At 39.8% G+C, this 19,113-nt stretch overlaps 1 protein-coding gene across 4 annotated transcripts in view; it reads left to right on the top strand.

The window, feature by feature from the left end:
* CEP41 (centrosomal protein 41) overlaps positions 1 to 19,113 on the top strand; it is a 51,125-nt gene that overhangs the window by 8,485 nt on the left and 23,527 nt on the right. For all 4 annotated transcript variants that reach the window (XM_010378793.2, XM_010378790.2, XM_010378791.2 and 1 more), the window contains exon 2: positions 8,811 to 8,874. In XM_010378793.2, the coding sequence (XP_010377095.1) occupies positions 8,811 to 8,874 (64 nt within the window). The remainder of the gene's footprint in view (positions 1 to 8,810; positions 8,875 to 19,113) is intronic.

The following is a 19,113-nucleotide window of genomic DNA, read 5'->3' on the forward strand; positions in this document are numbered from 1 at the left end:
CTCAACGTTGGTATTCATTATTCACCTATTAACCCTATTTTCAGTAATGATATCTCTGGCTTTCCCGGTGTGCAGACCTCCCCCTCAATAAACCTTTTCCAGGGAATAAATCTATAGATATCTGCCAGGACTGGGCAGAGGCAGTCATCCAGTGGGTAGCACAGAGAGAGAGGGATTTGGAGATCCAGCTGCTTCTCAAAGGCCCTTAGGCCTTTAACCAGCTTTTGTTCCAACCACTCCTTCTACTCCCCACTTCTGGAGCTGCCTAAGGCTGTCAATGCCTCAGCCTTTTAAGAATTTGTTCTTTGTCTTCCCTATTGCCCCATACATAGTCTTCAGCTACCTTGAGTCCATCAAGGCATTTTCACTTGTTGATTGACTTTGTAGATTTCAGAATTCAAGTGCTCTATTGCTGTCACTTCTCCCACTCTATTTTTGGGGCTATATGTCCCTAAAATAATATCTTTTTAATGAGGTTTTATTGAAGCTTTAAGGAGTGACATTAGATGCATTCATTCATTTGGCTGTCTCCACCCCATAGGTCATAATCTGTATTTTATTTATTTTTTTGGGCATACTTACAAGACCATAAAATAGAGACCTTGTCTGCATTGTTCCATTGGCTGGCATACAATAGTTGTTTCATAAATACTTATTGAACGAGTAAATGAATACACATCTGAACTGCAGAAGAGAAGTCAAGGCTAAGGTTCAGTATTTGGAAATCAGAAACATATACATGGAATTAAGCCTAAGTGTTAGTCCACGGAGAACTTACAGATTGAGAAGTTGGAATCCTGAGAACACAATAATTAAATGGCTGACAGAGGAATGATCCATTTGTTAATGGAGAATCAGGGGAGAAAGATGTCATTGAAACCAAGGGAATGGAAACTGAAGAGAATCTGTAACAGTGTCATATGGCATAGAAAGCTAAAGTAAGTTAAGGACTGTTAAATGTCCATTATATTTAGCAGCTAGGGGATCGCTGATGTTGTTTAGTGCCATAGGAACCTCAGTAGAATGTGGGGACAGCAGCCATGTTGCAGTGGATGGAAGAGTAAGGTACAAAATACCCAGTGTAGATTTCTTTCTTTCAAGGAGCTTGGCTAGAAGGGAATAAGGGTGGGTCATGTTCCAATTACATATTGGTTTATAATGAATCACCCCATGTTTAGTGGCTTAAAACAATAATAGTCATTTATTATTAGCTTTTGTAATTCTGAAAGTTGACTTGGCTCAGCTAGACTGGGATTTCTCATGTGGTTTTGCAGACAGACAGGAGCTAGGGCTAGCGTTATCTTGAAGGCTTCATTTACATGTTAGGGCACTGATACAATCTGTTTTCTGCGACCTGAGCTGGGGCTGTTGGCCATATCACCTACGAATAGCCTTTTTTATGTGGCTTGGCCTTCCTCACAGCATAGCTGCTGAGTTCTGTGGGCTGCCATAAGAAAATACCACAGACTGTGTGGCCCCAAGTGTCCCAAGAGAACCAGGTGGATGGAAGCTGTACTGCCTTTTATGATGTAGCCTCAAAAGTCATCTGACACTGCTTCCCTCATAGTCACAGGCCCCTCCAGATTCAGGAGAGGAAACAGAAGCCCTTCCCTCAGTGGGAGGGGTGTAACGTCATAGTGTAAGTGGGATGGGAAATTTTTTTGTGGCTATCTTGAAAAATACAATCTGCTACAGGTGGTAGCTGCTGAGAAAGTAGGGGCTGCTGCACATGGAGACATGGGTCAAGGTTGGTGTTTGAGATCAGGGTAATTAGACCAGGTTAAAATCCCATTTTGAAAAGTTCTCTAAAAGGCCTCTTTTAAATGTGAGATTTCCTTACATGTGGCTGTAGTAAAACTGGTACCCATTCTCTTCATTTTATGGGCTTTCTCTCCATAGGAAATAAGTAGACAGTCTGAACAAAATGTATAATGGTATTTTTTAAAATCTTTTAAGTGTAAATATTATTACATATGTTGCAGTTGAAATACAAACAACTTTGTGAGTCCCATTTGAGAGAGATGGAAAGTCTTGAAAAGCTCATTCATTTTTCGATATTTTCCTTCAGAAAAATCCCATCTTTGACTTCTCATTCTTACCCCTTCTTCTCCAACATCCGTGTGTTCACAAAGTCCAGTCTTACTTTGCATATGTTAATAATCTTCCAAAATACTGATGAGATTGTGTAGCTCACAGCTCGGTTTTTTTGGCACTTTCCATTGCCTTCAGGACCTAGTCCAGACCACTCAGCCTACATTCAGGCTTCTCCACGTGCAGCCTACCTGTCTCTGTCCAGTCTTATATCACAGGGTTCCATATACCAATTATTCTTAACTCTTTTGGGGCTACATACCCCTCTGAAAATTTGGTTAAAACCAAGGACCCTTTCCCCAGAAAAATACACATACACAAAAGTTTGCATAGTGTCATGAGACTCATGGACTTCCTAAATCCCATCAGTGGACCCCATATTAAGAACTCTTGCTGGAGTGAAGATGTACAGTGGTTGTGGGGAATGAGATAATGTAGGTAAAATGCTTAGTGCCTGATGATAATCGTGAGTGTTCAATAAATGTTAGCAGCATTACCATGTTTCTTGTTGTTGTTAAATCATCTCCAGCAAATAGAACAATTTGTTGTTCTTTAAACTTGTTTTTAAAGTGGCTTTGCTATTAAAAATTGCTCCACTTGGAATACTTTTGCCATTCCTCCTTCCCATCTTTTTTATCCACAGAAGGTCAACCCTTAAAACATAGCTCCAGTGTCCATTCTTCCATGAAGTATTTCTTATCACCCCCAGTGGATGAGCAATCTCCTTTGACATTCCTCCCTAGAGCCCTTGATGTCCGTGCTGCCCACGTGGCACCAGCATGCACACTACATATGTTGCTCAGGTCTTCATTTGGCAGGTACTTACTGCTGTTTCATTAGCAGAGGGTCTTGTAGTAGGTACAGAGTTGTACAAGATAGAGCCCCTGTCCCAAGTGCAGGAAGTAAGAAGTGTGAATGGTACAAAGAACTGGGAATATTCAGTCAAGGAAGAGATTTCCATTTCACTGAGGCCTTCAGAGGAATCTTCCCAGAAGATAAGTTTGCCCTGGGTCTTGAAAGTCACGTAGAAGTGAAATAGCTGGGGTGTGGTGGTTAGACAGGGAGGACATTTTCTTTTATGTAAACCCTCAAACAGTCTTTGACATTTTTGGTTGTTTTTAAAGAGCCCTGTAATGATACCACAAACATGAACTTTCTCAACGTCCTGCCTCTTCCAGATGAACTTCATTCTGACCACCTACCTATCTTATATCTTAAATAGATCCAAAGTTGACCCTGCTGTCTGGGCTCTGGACCTCATCCTCTCCCACTCTCTCCATACTATTTTCAAACTCTCTTATCTTGCCCATTAGCCTGTATACATCCTCAAGTCTCTCCTTTTTTTTTTTTTTTTTTTTTTTCCAAAACAAAATAACAACAACAGAGATTATTCCTTAGCAACTCTCTTAAGGGAAAATCTTAAGGGAAAAAGAAAAGATCATCCAGCTACTGTCCTCTTTCCTCCTTCGCCTCTCATATGCTTGACCTGCTGTTTTTTGCATCTGCCCCACCAGTTTCCCATAGCTGCTTCCACCAGGGCCATCAACAGTGTCCTGGTGTGCTACATTCAGATTCACTTTTCTCTTGGTCTCTTACCTGAACAGCATTCTTGTTCACTTGTTCATACTTGACCTCTTGTTCTCTGACTTGACAGCATTGTTCACTGTTGGCCACTCCCTTCTTCCTGATTTAATTTTCATGACCCACTTTTGTATGGCCTCTTCTGAGTTTCATCCAAGGTGCCTCTCCCCCACCTGACCTTAAATGTTGGGGTTTTCAGTCTGCACTCTCCCCAGGATGATTTTGTCCATTTCCACGGCTTCCTCTGCTGCCTGTATGCTGACAACTACCAAATCTTGTTTTTTTCTAGCCCAGGTATCTCTCCTGATTTCTAGACCCAAATAGACAACTAGATACTTCCATTTTGTTTTTTGGGGTTCTTTTTTAGCAAGAATGTCGCTCTGTCACACAGGCTGGATTGCAGTGGCAAGAACATGGCTCACTGCAGCCTTGACCTGGGCTCAAGGGATCTTCCTACCCCAGCCTGCCAAGCAGCTGGGACCACAGTCACATGCCACCATGCCCAGCTAATTTTTTTTTTATTTTTTATTTTTTTTTTGTGGAAGCAAAGTCTTCCTGTGTTGCCCAGGCTGGTCTTGAACTCCTGGGCTCAAGTGATCCTCCCACCTCAGCCTCCCAAATTAATGGGATTACAGGTGTGAGCCACTGTGCCCGGCCGATAGTTCCATTTTGGACAAGCCACAGATATCTCATACTCAGCATGCTCCAACTGACCATATTATGTTTTTAATATGTGCTTCCTTCTTAACTCCCTTTTTTGGAGAATGGTATCACTGTCCTGTTACTACATGAGTCAATTTTAAATTATATTGATTTAACATTTTAAAGATTTCTTGAAACGGTCTCTTCATCTTTATTGCCACTTCCTTAGGACTACAGATCCTCTTAGCACAACAGCCTTTCAACTGATTTTCATGCCTCCTTTCTTGACTCATATTCTCCATATTGCTCCCAGGGTCACCTTTCTAAAACAGAAATATAATCTTGTCACTCCTCCTTCAAACTTCTCCAGTGACCCCCTCATCATCTTCACCACCCTGGGCACTATTGGCATTTGGGCTCATTCCTTGTGGTGGGGCTGTCTGTAATTGTAGGGTATTTAGCAGCACCCTGGCCTCTACCCACTAAGATGCCAGTAGCACCTCCTACCACCCAGTTGGGACAACCAAAAATGCCTCTAGACATTGACAGATGTTTCTGGGGGTACAAGGAGCAAAATGGTACCTGTTTGAGATCCACTGATCTATAGGATGAAACCCAAGTTTTTTTTAAACATGTATGCGAGGCTGTTTGTGATCTGCCCCTGCTGCCTCTCCAGCGTCGTTTGTCCCCATATTTCCCGCTGTGCTCCAAGCAGGCCAGTTACTGTTAGATTGCTGAAAACTGTTGGTACTCCCTCGAGACTCCACTCTTTCGCCATGCTTTTCCCTTGCCAGAAACCCCGTAGCTCCCACCCACTACTCCTTTAGCTTGACTAACCTCCTTAACCCTCAGAATTCAGCTCAGAAGTGACCCTTCAAGAAACAGTTCTTGACTCTTTTAACCTGGATTAGATGTCAATCTGATGTGCTTTTGTCACACCCCCTCCTTCCCTTTCCTTGTTCCTCATGCAGCCTCATGTCTGTTTATCCCTTGTCTGTCTGCCCAGCAGTCAGTGAAAGCTGGATGGCAAAGACTGTGTTTTTCACCTCTCTGTCCTCAGCACAGAGGCTTGCCCCTAGTAGGCACTCAGTAAATGTCCACTGAATGAATGGTTGGTGCTCAATAAGTCTTTGTTCAATGAACAGTCTTCCTTGAAAACAGCTTCTTTTTTCAGCTTCTTCACTTTCCACCATTCCATCCTGTTTATGTAATTGAAAGAAAGCCAGTTGGTCAGTAGGTCAAGAAGCAGTCACCCCACAAAGCAAGAATTTTAAAGAAAAAAAAGGATGTCCATCCCATAAAAATCTATGGTGCTCGGCTTGCAGTGGAGCACAAATAGTTTTACATTGCGGTTGGTACTAGAAAGACAGGAACAAGAAATTGGACTGCAGTGGGAACACAGAAAAGAAACTACATTTTTTCTCCTGCAGCATATGGATTTCTCATTAGTCTATGTAAGGGAAAACCGGGGGCGGGAAGGGCTCAGCCACTGCAGCTGTCCACACTCTCTCCCCTCATCATTCTGCTGCCACCACACCTGGTCCCCAGAGACACCCTCACTTCTTAGCTATTTTGGCTTAGGTATGGACAAATCCCCTTGGTTCAGCAGAGACTAGCCTGGAATTTTTAAAAGAAACTTTGCTAGGAAACTAATGGGAAAAACAAAACAAAAGTAAAAACAGGAAATAGAGTATAGAAATGATAAAAAAAAGTACAGAGTGCAGGAAAAAAATCCCTTAGCCTAAGATAACTGCAATCTAGTATTAGCATTACTTGACTCAATTTACCAGACACATACTTCCCCTGTTTTTTTCTTTGTTTGTTAGTTTCATTTTGCCATGATATTGTCTGTCTCTGGGGAGTTTGTATTGAAGTCCCACTTTTCGGTCTTTGGATGGTTTCCATCTTCTGCTCAAGAATCTGCTCTGTCTTCCTCTAGGGAAGAAATTGAAATTGGTGTTATTTTCTCATATAGACAAGTTACTGATTTTCTCATATAGACAAATTACTTTCTCATATAGACAAGTTACTGATCATTTGGAGAAACAAGCTTTCCAACCTTTTTCTAAGGATAAAATAGCTCAATGGTTCCAAACACAATCTGAGGACAGATGCTAAGAGTTGATGATAAAGCTGTGACTTGCTTGGGGCGAAGTGAAAATCACAATGTCATGAATGGTTTTTAATGACACTGAAGGACTGACCCTTTCACTCTGGGCTTTTTTTTCCCTTACCTTTTAGATGTTAAAATAGCAGATGTTGTGAGGCTTTTGCTTTGGTTTTGTTTTTTTATGCCCTTGGCAATATTAAAAGGTGATAACTGTAGGTGCCTCTAATTTTAAAAAATTCTCCCTGGTCCTGAAATCTAAAACTCTGGCCAACAGATATTTTGTAAGACACTAAAGTATCCCATATTGTTTGTATGCTTTGTGGGTCATTTGAACCATTATTTTATAGGTAAATGTTTATTTTGCAATCCTCCCGACAGAGTATGCGGTGGTTAACTGTTTTCAAAGGCAAAGGATGCAGTTTTTGTAAGTCCGATGTTCTCATCTAAGGAACCAGATAGTTGCTGTAGTACAATCTTCATTTTCGGTATTCACTTATTCACTGAATATCAATAAATGTACTTACCATGCACTAGGTCCTAAGCAAATGCAAATATGAGTAAGTCATTGCCCCTGCCTTCAGGGAAATCCTAGACTAGGGAAGAAGATTGAGGTTTAAACAATGGAGCGGGCTGTGAGTATTCTGGGAGCCAGGGAGAAGAAGGTGCCTAGTTCTGTACTGGATAGCTTTACAGAGGAAATACATTTTGCCCAAGGAGTAGTGAAGGAAAGGCATTCTAGGCAGACATCTGCAGAGACTGGCAGCCTGAATGAGTGTGCTGCATTAAGGAGACATTCCCAGCAACTTCAGCATGGGAACATGAGGAAGGGTGGCAGAAGATAAAGCCGAAAAGGCATTGCGGTAATTTCATATTCCACAGCTACCTGTTATTGAGGAAAGGACTTTCATACCTGCAGGCCAGAAAAAGGCCTGAGCAAGAAAGCACTATTTCATGATACCTTTATTCATTAGCTTCTCCTCACTTAATGGCTTTCACAATCGCCACTGTAATTTAATGTGGGTTAATGTCTTATGCTTGGATTCAAAGAGTTAACTACCAGAGAGCAGCACAAAGGAGACCTGACATATGCATTTTTGCTGAACCTAAACTTGCACTGAGCCCCAGGTGAGCCTCAGCTGCCATGAGAGCAGATGCCATGGTCGACATCCCTGGAGCTACAGACTTGGGAGCAGTGGGAGCCTGCCCACCTGGGGCCTGGCCTGCCCACATCTTTAGCACTGTGCTTAGGGCTGGATCCCTGCAGGGGAGAGATGGATAAAATCTCAGGGGTGTCCAGAGAAAATGGCCTAGAAACCATCATAAAGAAAGTGAAATGAAACAGGGTCAGGATGACTGCCTTTGGTCATCTTAACAGATTTCTTGAGACAGAGGCAGATGACTTACAGTGGGTTGCAGCAGTGGACTGAAAGAAAATTAGAAAGACTGATTTGGGCTCAATGTAAGAAATATGTTTTTTTATTTTTTTGAGACAGAGCCTCGCTCTATCACCCAGGCTGGAGTGCAGTGGCGCGATCTCAACTCACCACAACCTCTGCCTCCCGGGTTCAAGTGATTCTTCTACCTCAGCCTCCCAAGTAGCTGGGACTATAGGTGCGCATCACCACGCCCGGCTAATTTTTGTATTTTTAGTGGAGATAGGGTTCCACCGTGTTGGCCAGAATGGTCTCGATCTCCTGACCTTGTGATCCACCTGCCTCAGCCTCCCAAAGTGTTGGGATTGCAGGCATGAGCCATGGCCCCCGGCCAAGAAATAATTTTTTAGGAGCTTTTTTTTTTTTCTTCTTATCATGTAGTGCTCTGAGATGAGTTTGACGAAATATGGAAGTTTTCTGACAGAAACAAGATAAATATATTCAGCTATGGAAATGCTGTCGAAAAAAATCCTATGTTGAAAAGACAATTGGACCTCTGGAGCTCATTCCATCTTTTTTTTTTTTTCTTTTTTTTTCTTTTTTTGAGTTGGAGTCTGGCTCTGTCACCCAGGCTGGAGTGCAGCGGCATAATCTTACCTCACTGGAGCCTCTGCCTTCCGGGTTCAAGCGATTCTCCTGCCTCAGCCTCCAGAGTAGCTGGAACTACAGGCGCCCGTCACCATGCCTGGCTAATTTTTGTATTTTTAGTAGAGATGGAGTTTCACCGTGTTGGCCAGGCTGACTTCAAACTCCTGACCTTAGGTGACCCGCCGACCTTGGCCTCCCAAAGTGCAGGGATTACAGGCGTGAGCCACCATGCCTGGCCCCATCTTTAATTTCTAAGAAATTTTACCTTTTTTTTTTTTTTTCCATTTTTTGAGTATCTGACTCCTGACTTTACCACCCTTATCCTTACATTAACCCAGTTAATTGTGAATTTCCTTGTTTTTTAGTATCTGATGAAAAGGATACCACAGAACCCAAGATACCAGCATGTCAAATCAAGACTGGACACTGGTGAGTAAAGATTAGAAAATTAGAATTTAAAAAAATCCAATAGCTAATTATTGACAGAAAGCAACCCTACATATCTGGTATAAATCACAGCTAAAAGTTTCTAACTATTTTGCCTGATGTCTTTCTGGGCTCAGGATTTATCCTTGAAAGATGTTTTTCAGAGTATCAGTAAAAATTTATATTTACATAATTTAGCTTATTATTCCTTACCACATAAGAAATACTGTAAACTGAGAAAATGAAATTCTAGAAATCAAAACCATTGTTCAATAAGTTTCAGGGCTTTAGCTAAATAAATATCAGGAGGTCAGCCTCTATTTTGGAATACTTTAAGTATATTCCTTTAAACTGGCAGTAATAGATTAGACACATGCATATTTGTTCAATGCAGTGTTTGCAAAGTGCTGACCATATGCCAAGTTATGGACCATGAGAGATGTAAAGATGAGTATGAATTGTGTTTTTTTTTTTTTTTAGTTAAAGAGTTTAGATCCAAGTGGAGGCAGACAGACTTGAATGAGTAACCGAAATACCAGTCAGAATTTAATTAGTGCTGCAGTGCAGGTAAAATGAACTGCTTATTTCCACGCTGTTCCCATTTTTCAGTGTTGTGATAGACTGCTGCACAGACCCTAATGGATTTTCCGTCTTGTGGGGTTTTGGTTGTTTGTTTTTGTTTTTGTCAACCTTTTAAAGCCTGCTGTGGAAAATTCACGTGATTAAAATGGTTTCGCTAGTGGATTGGGGTACTGTATGCCTTTAGCAATACCGAATTTTCCACCAGCAACCTCAAGACAATTGAGAAAAGTAAATGACGATGTTGACTTGGTTTAAATCATTTTGTTTATTTTGTTTCTCTTTCTCCGGTCTCCTTCAAAAAATCATTGGTTTCTTCATATAAAATAGACTTAAATTCAGTGTTTTAAATTCACCTCATTTGCAGATGCTATTTCTTGGTACCCTTCATTCCGACATTTCCATGCCGTACAGATATTTATCCTTGCAAATATCCTGTTTGATGGGCAGGTGAAAATATTATCTCTGTCTTAGAAGAGGAGGAAATTGTGGCACGGGGATTTTGTGATTTATTCGGAGTTCAATAAAGGAGATAGAACTAGGATTATATACAGGATGAGGAAGTCAATATTGGAGATCTGGTGCCAAGTCTGGTGTACTGTTTCTTAGGCCGTACTGTTCCTGTATTTCCCCCAAGCCTTGTTTCTTCTGCCACAAAAACCCTCAACTCTTTCATCTCTACCCATCTAACCCCTAATTGCAACTGTGATCCATGCTTCTGAAGTAAGTGATTCTGTGAGGTAAGCACCTAGATTTAAAATGCTGTATTTTTTCTGAGGAGTCTAAATATTATTTTATAGACTACTATAAAGGAAGGAATTTCTTTTGGAATCTGTATGCTTTCTTATAATTAAAACGTTAAGAGCTGAGGTTTATTTCAGATATATAGATTTGTCTATGCCTTCATAGTTTTTTTTTTTTTTTTTTGTCTTCTGGAAATTAAACTGGGATTTGTGAAGGACAGCTCCCTTCTTCCTCTTTAATTTCTCAATTCATAACCAGAATTTGACTCAATAATGGTGCCTAAGATTAATTTCATTTTTTTGATATTGAGATAAAAGTATATCTGCTTTTTATAATATATATTAAATACGTATGTCCTTTTATATCCTGAGATTTTTAAACTGGCTTTTTTGTTAAACTTTTAATTTCAACATAATTGTAGATGCATATATATTTTGTAGACAATAATGCAGAAAGATTCCATGTGTACTTTACCCAGTTTCCCATAGAGGTAACATTTTGCAAAACTATAATGCACTATCACAACTGTGATATTGACATTTGATACATATAGTCAAGATACAGAACATTTCCATCACCACACGGATTCCTTATGTTGCCCTTTTATAGCCACATCCACTTTCTACTCCCACCCCTTTCTTAGCCCCTGCAATCACCAGTCTGTTCTACACTGCTGTAATTTTGTCATTTCACAAATGCTGTATAAGTGGAATCATACAGTATGCAACCTTTTGGATTGACTTTTTCACTTAGCATAATTTTCTGGATATTCATCCAGGTTGTTGCACGTATCAGTAATTTGTTCCATTTTATTAACAGCTGGTATTCCCTGATATGAATGTACCAGGTTTAATTAACCGTTCACTTGTTGAAGGACATCGGGGTTGTTTCCACTTTTTGGTTATTAAAGTAAAAGTGCTATAAACACTCATGCACATAGTTTTGTTTGAACCTAAATCTTCATTTCTTTGGGTTAAGTGCTCAGGAGTACAATTGCTGGTCAGAATGTAGTTGCCCATATAGTTTTTTGAGAAAATGCCAAGCTGTTTTTTAAAGTGACTGTACCATTTTACATTCCCACCAGCAATGGATGAATGATTCATTTTCTCCACATCCTTGTCAGCATTTGGTGTTGTCACCAGCTTTTATTTTGGCCGTTCTGATAGCTGTATGGTGGCATATGTCATTGCAGTTTTCTTTTGTTTTGTTTTGTTTTTTGAGACAGAATCTTACCCCGTCACCCAGGCTGGAGTGCAGTGGCCTGATCTTGGCTCACTGCAACCTCTGCCTCCCGGGTTCAGGCAATTCTCCTGCCTTAGCCTTTCAAGTAGCTGGAATTACAGGTGCTCACCACCATGCCTGGCTAATTTTTGTATTTTTAGTAGAGATAGGGTTTCGTCATGTTGGCCAGGCTTGTCTCAAACTCCTGCCTCAAGTGATCCACCCGCCTTGGCTGGGATTACAAGCGTGAGCCACCGCACCCAGCCCATTGCAGTTTTAATTTGCATTTCCCTGTGGTAATGGTGAATATCTTTTCATGTGCTTATTTGATTTCTGTATACTTTCTTTGGTGAAATACCTGTTCATATCTTTTGCCTATGTTCTAATTAGTTTAGTTGCTTTTTTACTGTTGCGTTTTGAGAGCTCCTTATACATTCTAGCTACTAGTCCTTTGTCAGATATGTGGTTTGCAAATATTTTTTCCTAGTTCATAACTTGTCTTTTCATCGTCCTAACAGGGTCTTTGGAAGAACAAAAGTTTTTAATTTTGATGAGGTCCATTTTATCAGCTTTTCCTTTTATGGATCATGATTTTGTTGTCTAGTCTAAAAAGTCTTTGCCTGGCCTCGATCTCAATGATTTTTTTTTTTCTATCATGATTTTTTTTCTAAAAGTTTTATGTTTAAGTTCATGATAAACTTTGAGGTAATTTTTATATAAGAGATGTGACTCACATCAAGATTAAGTTTTTGCTTATGGATATTCATTTGGTCTGGTGCCATTTGTTAAAAAGGTTACCTTTTCTCCATTTAATTTTGTGTTCACCTTTGTCAAAAATCAGTTGGGCATATTTATGTGGGTCTATTTCTGGGTTCTCTATTCTGATCCCATGATGCATGTGTCTGCCTTCTGCCAATACCATAGTATTGATTACTATAGCTGTATAGTAAATTGGATACTTAAAATTGGTTAGACTGACTATGCCCACTTTCTTTTTTTTTTTTTTTTTTTTTTTGAGACAAGAGTCTTACTCTGTAGCCCAGGCTGGAGTGCAGTGGTGTGATCTCGACCCACTGTAACCACTACTTCCCGGGCTCAATCAATTCTCCCACCTCAGCCTCCCAAGTAGCTGGGACCACAGGCGGGCGCCACCATGCCCGGTTCATATTTTTGTATTTTTTGGTAGAGATGAGGTTCTACCATATTGGCCAGGCTGGTCATGAACGCCTGACCTCAAGTGATTCACCCGCCTCGGCCTCCCAAAGTGCTGAAATTACAGGCGTGTTCTACAGTGCCCAGCCTTTCTTTTTCTTTATACAGTTATTTTAGCTATTTTAATTCCCCTGCCTTTCCATATAAATTTTAGAATAATCATATTTACATTTACTTTTTAAATGCTGTGATTTTGATAGGAGTTGCATTAAGCCTGTTTATCAACATGGGGAGAATTGACATATTTACTATGTTGAGTAACCACTAATCTGCTTTCTGTATCTATGGATTTGTCTATTCTGAACATTTCATGTAGATGCAGTCGTACAGGATGTAGCCTTTGATGTCTGGCTTCTTTCACTTAGTGAAATGTTTTCAAGATTCATCTATGTTGTAGCATGTGTCAGTTCTTTACTCCTTTTTATTATCAAATAATCTTCTGTTGTATAGCTGTTCCACATTTTGTTTACCCACTCATCAGTTGATGGGCATTTAGGTTGTTTACACTTACTGGACATAGTGCTGCTAAGAACATCAGTGTACAAATTTTTGTGTGAACATGTGTTTTTAATTCTCTTGGGCATATACCTAGGACTTGAATTGCTTTTCATATGGTAACTGTGTGTCTAATTTTTTGAGGAACTGCCAAACTGTTTTCCACAGCAGCCACACCACTTCACATTCCCAGCAGCAATGTAGGAGGGCTCTATTTTCTCCACATCATCACCAATGCTTGTTATTGTTCATCGTTTTGATTACCATTTTTGTGGCATGGTATGGGATATTTTTTGTGTGTGTGGGCATGAAATGGTATATTATTATGGCTTTGATTTGCATGTTCCTAATGACCAATAATGTTTGAGCACCTTTTTATGTCCTTTTTGGCATTTGTATATCTCCTATGGAGAAATGTCTATTCAAATCATTTGTCCATATTTACTTTGGGTTATTTTTCTTCTTATTTGTTGAGTTATAAGAGTTCTTTTGGCCGGGCACAGTGGCTCACACCTGTAATCCCTTTGGGAGGCCAAGGCAGGTGGATTGCCTTAGCTCAGGAATTCAAGACTAGTCTGGGCAACATGATGAAACCCCGTCTCTAGTAAAATACAAAAAAATTAGCCAGGCGTGGCAGCGTGCACCTGTAGTCCCAGCTCCTCGGGAAGCTGAGGCAGAAGAATTGCTTGAACCCAGGAGACAGAGGTTGCAGTGAGCCAAGATTGCGCCACTGCACTCCAGCCTGGGTGACAGAGCAAGACTCCGTCTCCAAAAAATAAAAATAAAACAGAGTTGTTTTATATATTCTGGATACTAGAGTCTTGTCAGTAATATGATTTGCAAATATTTTCTCCCATTCTGTGGGTTGTCGAGGGTTTTCTTTTTCTTAGCTGGAGGAATAGCTAAGTACATCTACCCCATCTTTCTGGAAGCAGAAGTCTCCCAAACTAGTCTTGTAAAGCTTTTGGAAGGGCCAAAGTATGTTTCATTGCTTAAAACTCACAGTATTTTAAAGTCAGTGTGGGAGAGAAATCTTATTCTAGTGTTCAATTTTTTTTTTTTGTTTCAAATTTAGAAATTATTCTAAAGTCAATTTAGGGGAGAGATTTTTATTTTAATGCCTATATTTCTGTGCGTTTTTGTGACTTACCTCCCTGTGTATTCAGAAAAAGTTTTCTACCGGGTGTGCAGCAGCCTATGTGTTACGTGCCAAGACACAGATCCCTACAGCCCTTTGGGTAGCCAACAGGGCCTGGATCAACCCAAACCCAGCATTGTATCCACATTGTATCATTGTATGAGTGTCATGAGGTGAAAAGGATGAAGAGTTAAGAAAACAGAAAAGGGACCTTATAGCCCAAGTAAGAGTACGGAGTTTCTACCTGTGGTATGCTTTTAAGCTGTGCAGTCAGAGCATTGAAAATAGGCACAGGAATGAGTAAGCATTTCTCATTTTTAGGCTAAATAGATGGGTCTTTCATCTTTTCTTACCAAACAGCAAGCAATTCAGAGTAATCACAAGAAATCAAGAATTTCGTGATATCTCCTGCCTTCACCCAAATCACCTTCTACTGAGTTCTTCAAAGACTGCTATCTTCCTCCTGGGTAAAGATTATTTTTTTGTTTTTGTACCTCTGGCTCTGCTTCTCATATGAACTCAAACACTGATGTGCGGCCATGGCTAGAAATCTCAGAATTATTTTGAACTTCAAATATTTCTTTTGTTCCATAGGTGCCTGTGTGTGTCTTACCAGCTCCCCAGCACTGCCAGACTGTGCCATGAATGGATTATGCTTCTGATGAAATCCCTGGCTGCGTTTTGTTCAGTCACCACCGCAGGGTTCTTGTGTATTCTCAAGCACCCTCTCTGGGTTTCTGTTTTGCAGCACCGCAGGCTGATTAAGGGACACTTTCCAAACCACAGGGCTCTCCCTTTATTAGTCCCCATCGTCTTTCATTGGCTGCATTGCCCTTTCATTTCTATCTATATTCAATCTAATTTCCAGTTTCTTTAGCTTTCTGAAGTTCTGTAGGCTTTCTCCACTCGGTCTTTTCTAGCCTTATTTTTGTCTTTTTAAAAATTCACCTTCCTTTTATTATCTCTAGACAAACTATTCATTCCCTCTTTTCTTCTTTAGGCTTTACTTTTCCTGAATATTTGCTAATAGCCTTGATTGTAAGCATCAAACTCATTATAGACTAGGTACTCTTCATTTTTATTTGTTGTTTAATTCTGTTCCTTCCGTCAAAGGAAGAAATGTATGTGAAAGGCTTTTATAAACCAGAAAGCACTATACACACATATCACTTATTGAGGTTAACAAAGGACCACTGTGCCTCTTTTCATGCTGTCTGCTCTTCCGAGCCAAGAGAACTTCTCCATAGAGGAGGGAAATATTGAAGAAAAATAAAGCCATGGAGTTGTCTCTTAGCAACTGAGTTCGTGCCTTATAAATCTCATCTACTTTAGATTACTGCTGCACAAAATCACTTGCTTTTCTTATTGGCTCTGTATAAATAATGTTATTAAATTATAGGAAAACAATGGAAAAAATCTAATGAATGACTCATTCATTTAATCAGTTGTACTCTGTCTTTGCATAGCACTATTGATATAGTTGGCTTATTTCTTCCTCTTGAGTCTAATGGTAAAGTTTTGTTATATATCTTTTATCAGAACTTTAGTTGTAAGTAAACAAAGTAGAAGCTAAATTCTACCTTATACATTTCTAGGTTGCTTAAGTTGTGAAGCAATATGAGTCATATATGTAGCACATAACATATGCTGTGTATAAGTCAAGTTGTACATAGTTTAAAGAAAATCAGGTATGCAGAAACTCAGACCAAATTGGGAAGTATTTGCATTATAAAATAACTCATTATAAGGATTTCTCAGATAGTAGATCTCCATAGTATATTTCGTTCATTTCATTCAGCAAATGTATATTTTTCCTTTTATTTATTTATTTATTTATTTATTGAGACGAAGTCTCGCTCTGTTGCCCAAGCTAGAGTGCAGTGGTGGGATCTCGGCTCACTGCAACCTCTGCCTCCCGGGTTCAAGCGATTCTTCTGCCTCAGCCTCCTGAGTACCTGGGACTACAGGTGCACACTACCATGCCTGGCTAATTTTTATATTTTTAGTAGAGATGGGGTTTTACTATTTATTATTTATAAATTAGTAATTTGTAAATATAAATTTACTATTTAATATTGGTCAGACTGGTCTCGAACTCCTGACCTCATGATCCTCCCGCCTTGGCCTCCCAAAGTGCTGGGATTACAGGCATGAGCCACCACGCCCAGCCTATTTATTTCTTTATTTCTTTATTTTTTATACAGATGGGGCTCTCACTGTTGGCCAGGGTGGTCTTGAACTCCTGGCCTCGAGCAATCCTTCCACCTCAGCCTCCCAAAGTGCTGGGATTACAGATGTGAGCTACCACGCCTGGCTTTTTTTTTTTTTTTTTTTGAGATAGAGTCTCACTCTGTCACCCACATTGTAGTGCAGTGGCACATTCTTGCTCACTGCAACCTCCCCTTCTAGGACTCAGGTGATACTCCTACCTCAACCTCTCAAGTAGCTGGGACTACAGGGATGCACCACCATGCCTGGCTAATTTGTGTGTATGTGTGTGTTTTGTAGAGACAAGGTCTCACTATATTGCCCAGGCTGGTCTGGAACTCCTGTGCTCAAGCAATCCTGCCTCCTCAGCCTCCCAACATGCTGGGATTACAGGCATGAGCCAGTGCACCTGACCATCATTCAGCAAATATTTTTTAGTGTCTCCTATGCTAGACAATGGAAGGGATAAAGATTGTGCACGCATGCGTGTTGTGTGTGTGTGTGTGTGTGTGTGTGTGTGTACGTGCCCATAAATAGTCTTTGGCTTTCTGTCTAGTAAGGTAGGTAAGACAATACAGTGATAAATGCCTTGTGAGTTGTAAGCCGAGTGCTGTAGAAGCTCAGAGGAGGGGAAGGTCAATTCCTGCTGGGTGGGCTATTATGAGTATGTGGCAAGGTGATACGTTAGAGAATGGAAGACCAAGAGTTTGTCAAGTTAAGTAATTAAGGCAACATTAAGAAGTAGTGAGTTGGTGTCCAGTGCTACAGCAAGGAGTTTCAGCTTTAGTTAGGACACAATGGGGAGCCACTGACTTTTTTTTTTTTCTTTTTGATCAAAAAGTCTTATCTGGGAAAATGTATCTGGCAGTAATGTGTAATTTCAATTAAAAAAAAATTGGTTCTTGGATAGTCTTTTAGGCTCCTTTTGTATGAAACAAAGCCATGTTTATAAATAAGTGAATTATGAAATGGATTCATTTCCAATCTTTTTAAAAGGTAGTCAGAAACTATTTTCAGATGCAATTAGATACAGTAAGATAGGCTACGTAGTTAAGATATAAGCAGTTTACAAAGTGGGATAAAAATGCCACTTTTCATAATTTCTCAAACCATTTTTAGGGGTATTTTTGTGTCAGCCATCCTGCTATCTCATTTGTCCAATTAAAACAAGGAAGAAATCCTCCATTCTCCTTTTTTCCCCATTCTTGGATAGAATGAATGTCTGTAGTGAAAAGAACTCATCAGTAGTCCTCTCAGATTTGTTCTGCATTTCACCAAATATTTGTATAATTCTGCAAAAAACGTTTGTTTCTCAGCCTTCTCCTTTAGGAAGAAAACAAATAGTGGGCGTGATGGCCTACCTCCCTACATTGTGGTGAGGGTCAGCTGATACAAGATAAAGTGTTAAGTGTAATTACCCTGAAATGTTTGTAATTAATGGAGAAATGAAGTGTAGACACTTTGTTAGTGGAAACCACTGTGGTTTGGAAATGCAGTGTTTCAATAATAAAGACTGGATAAATAAGGTTGTGGTTTGGAAATGCAGTGTTTCAAAATAAAGACTGGATAAATAAGGTTGTGGTTTGGAAATGCAGTGTTTCAATAATAAAGACTGGATAAATAATGCTGTGGTTTAGAAATGCAGTGTTTCAATAATAAAGACTGGATGAATAAGGTTGTGGTTTGGAAATGCAGTGTTTCAATAATAAAGACTGGATGAATAAGGTTGTGGTTTGGAAATGCAGTGTTTCAATAATAAAGACTGGATGAATAAGGTTGTGGTTTGGAAATGCAGTGTTTCAATAATAAAGACTGGATGAATAAGGTTGTGGTTTGGAAATGCAGTGTTTCAATAATAAAGACTGGATGAATAAGGTTGTGGTTTGGAAATGCAGTGTTTCAATAATAAAGACTGGATGAATAAGGTTGTGGTTTGGAAATGCAGTGTTTCAATAATAAAGACTGGATGAATAAGGTTGTGGTTTGGAAATGCAGTGTTTCAATAATAAAGACTGGATGAATAAGGTTGTGGTTTGGAAATGCAGTGTTTCAATAATAAAGACTGGATGAATAAGGTTGTGGTTTGGAAATGCAGTGTTTCAATAATAAAGACTGGATGAATAAGGTTGTGGTTTGGAAATGCAGTGTTTCAATAATAAAGACTGGATGAATAAGGTTGTGGTTTGGAAATGCAGTGTTTCAATAATAAAGACTGGATGAATAAGGTTGTGGTTTGGAAATGCAGTGTTTCAATAATAAAGACTGGATGAATAAGATTGGCTACTAGTGTTTTCCATTCCTCAGGGAATTTACAACACAAGATGATCCCCACCTCTCACTATTAAGGAAGTAGCATTTCCTACAAATTTACCTCATGATTAATTGTGGTTTTTTACAACACAACAAGAAAAGACGTGTTTTTCGGGAGGTTGGAAATGAGAATCCTGGCTTAGTTACTAACTTGCCATGCCATCAGACAAATCAGGTGATCCTTTTTGTCCCTCATTTTCTGACTAGATTGCCTAAAGCTTCCCTAGCTGAAAGAAACTACCTGCCACGTCAATAACACGCAACTGTGGGTGACTCAGGGACATATAACCTAAAGCTACTGGGTAAAATATTTTAAGAACGAGACTTGGGAAGCT

Source organism: Rhinopithecus roxellana, chromosome 6 (genome assembly GCF_007565055.1).
Source record: "Rhinopithecus roxellana isolate Shanxi Qingling chromosome 6, ASM756505v1, whole genome shotgun sequence".
In the NCBI taxonomy this organism is placed as follows: Eukaryota; Metazoa; Chordata; class Mammalia; order Primates; family Cercopithecidae; genus Rhinopithecus; species Rhinopithecus roxellana.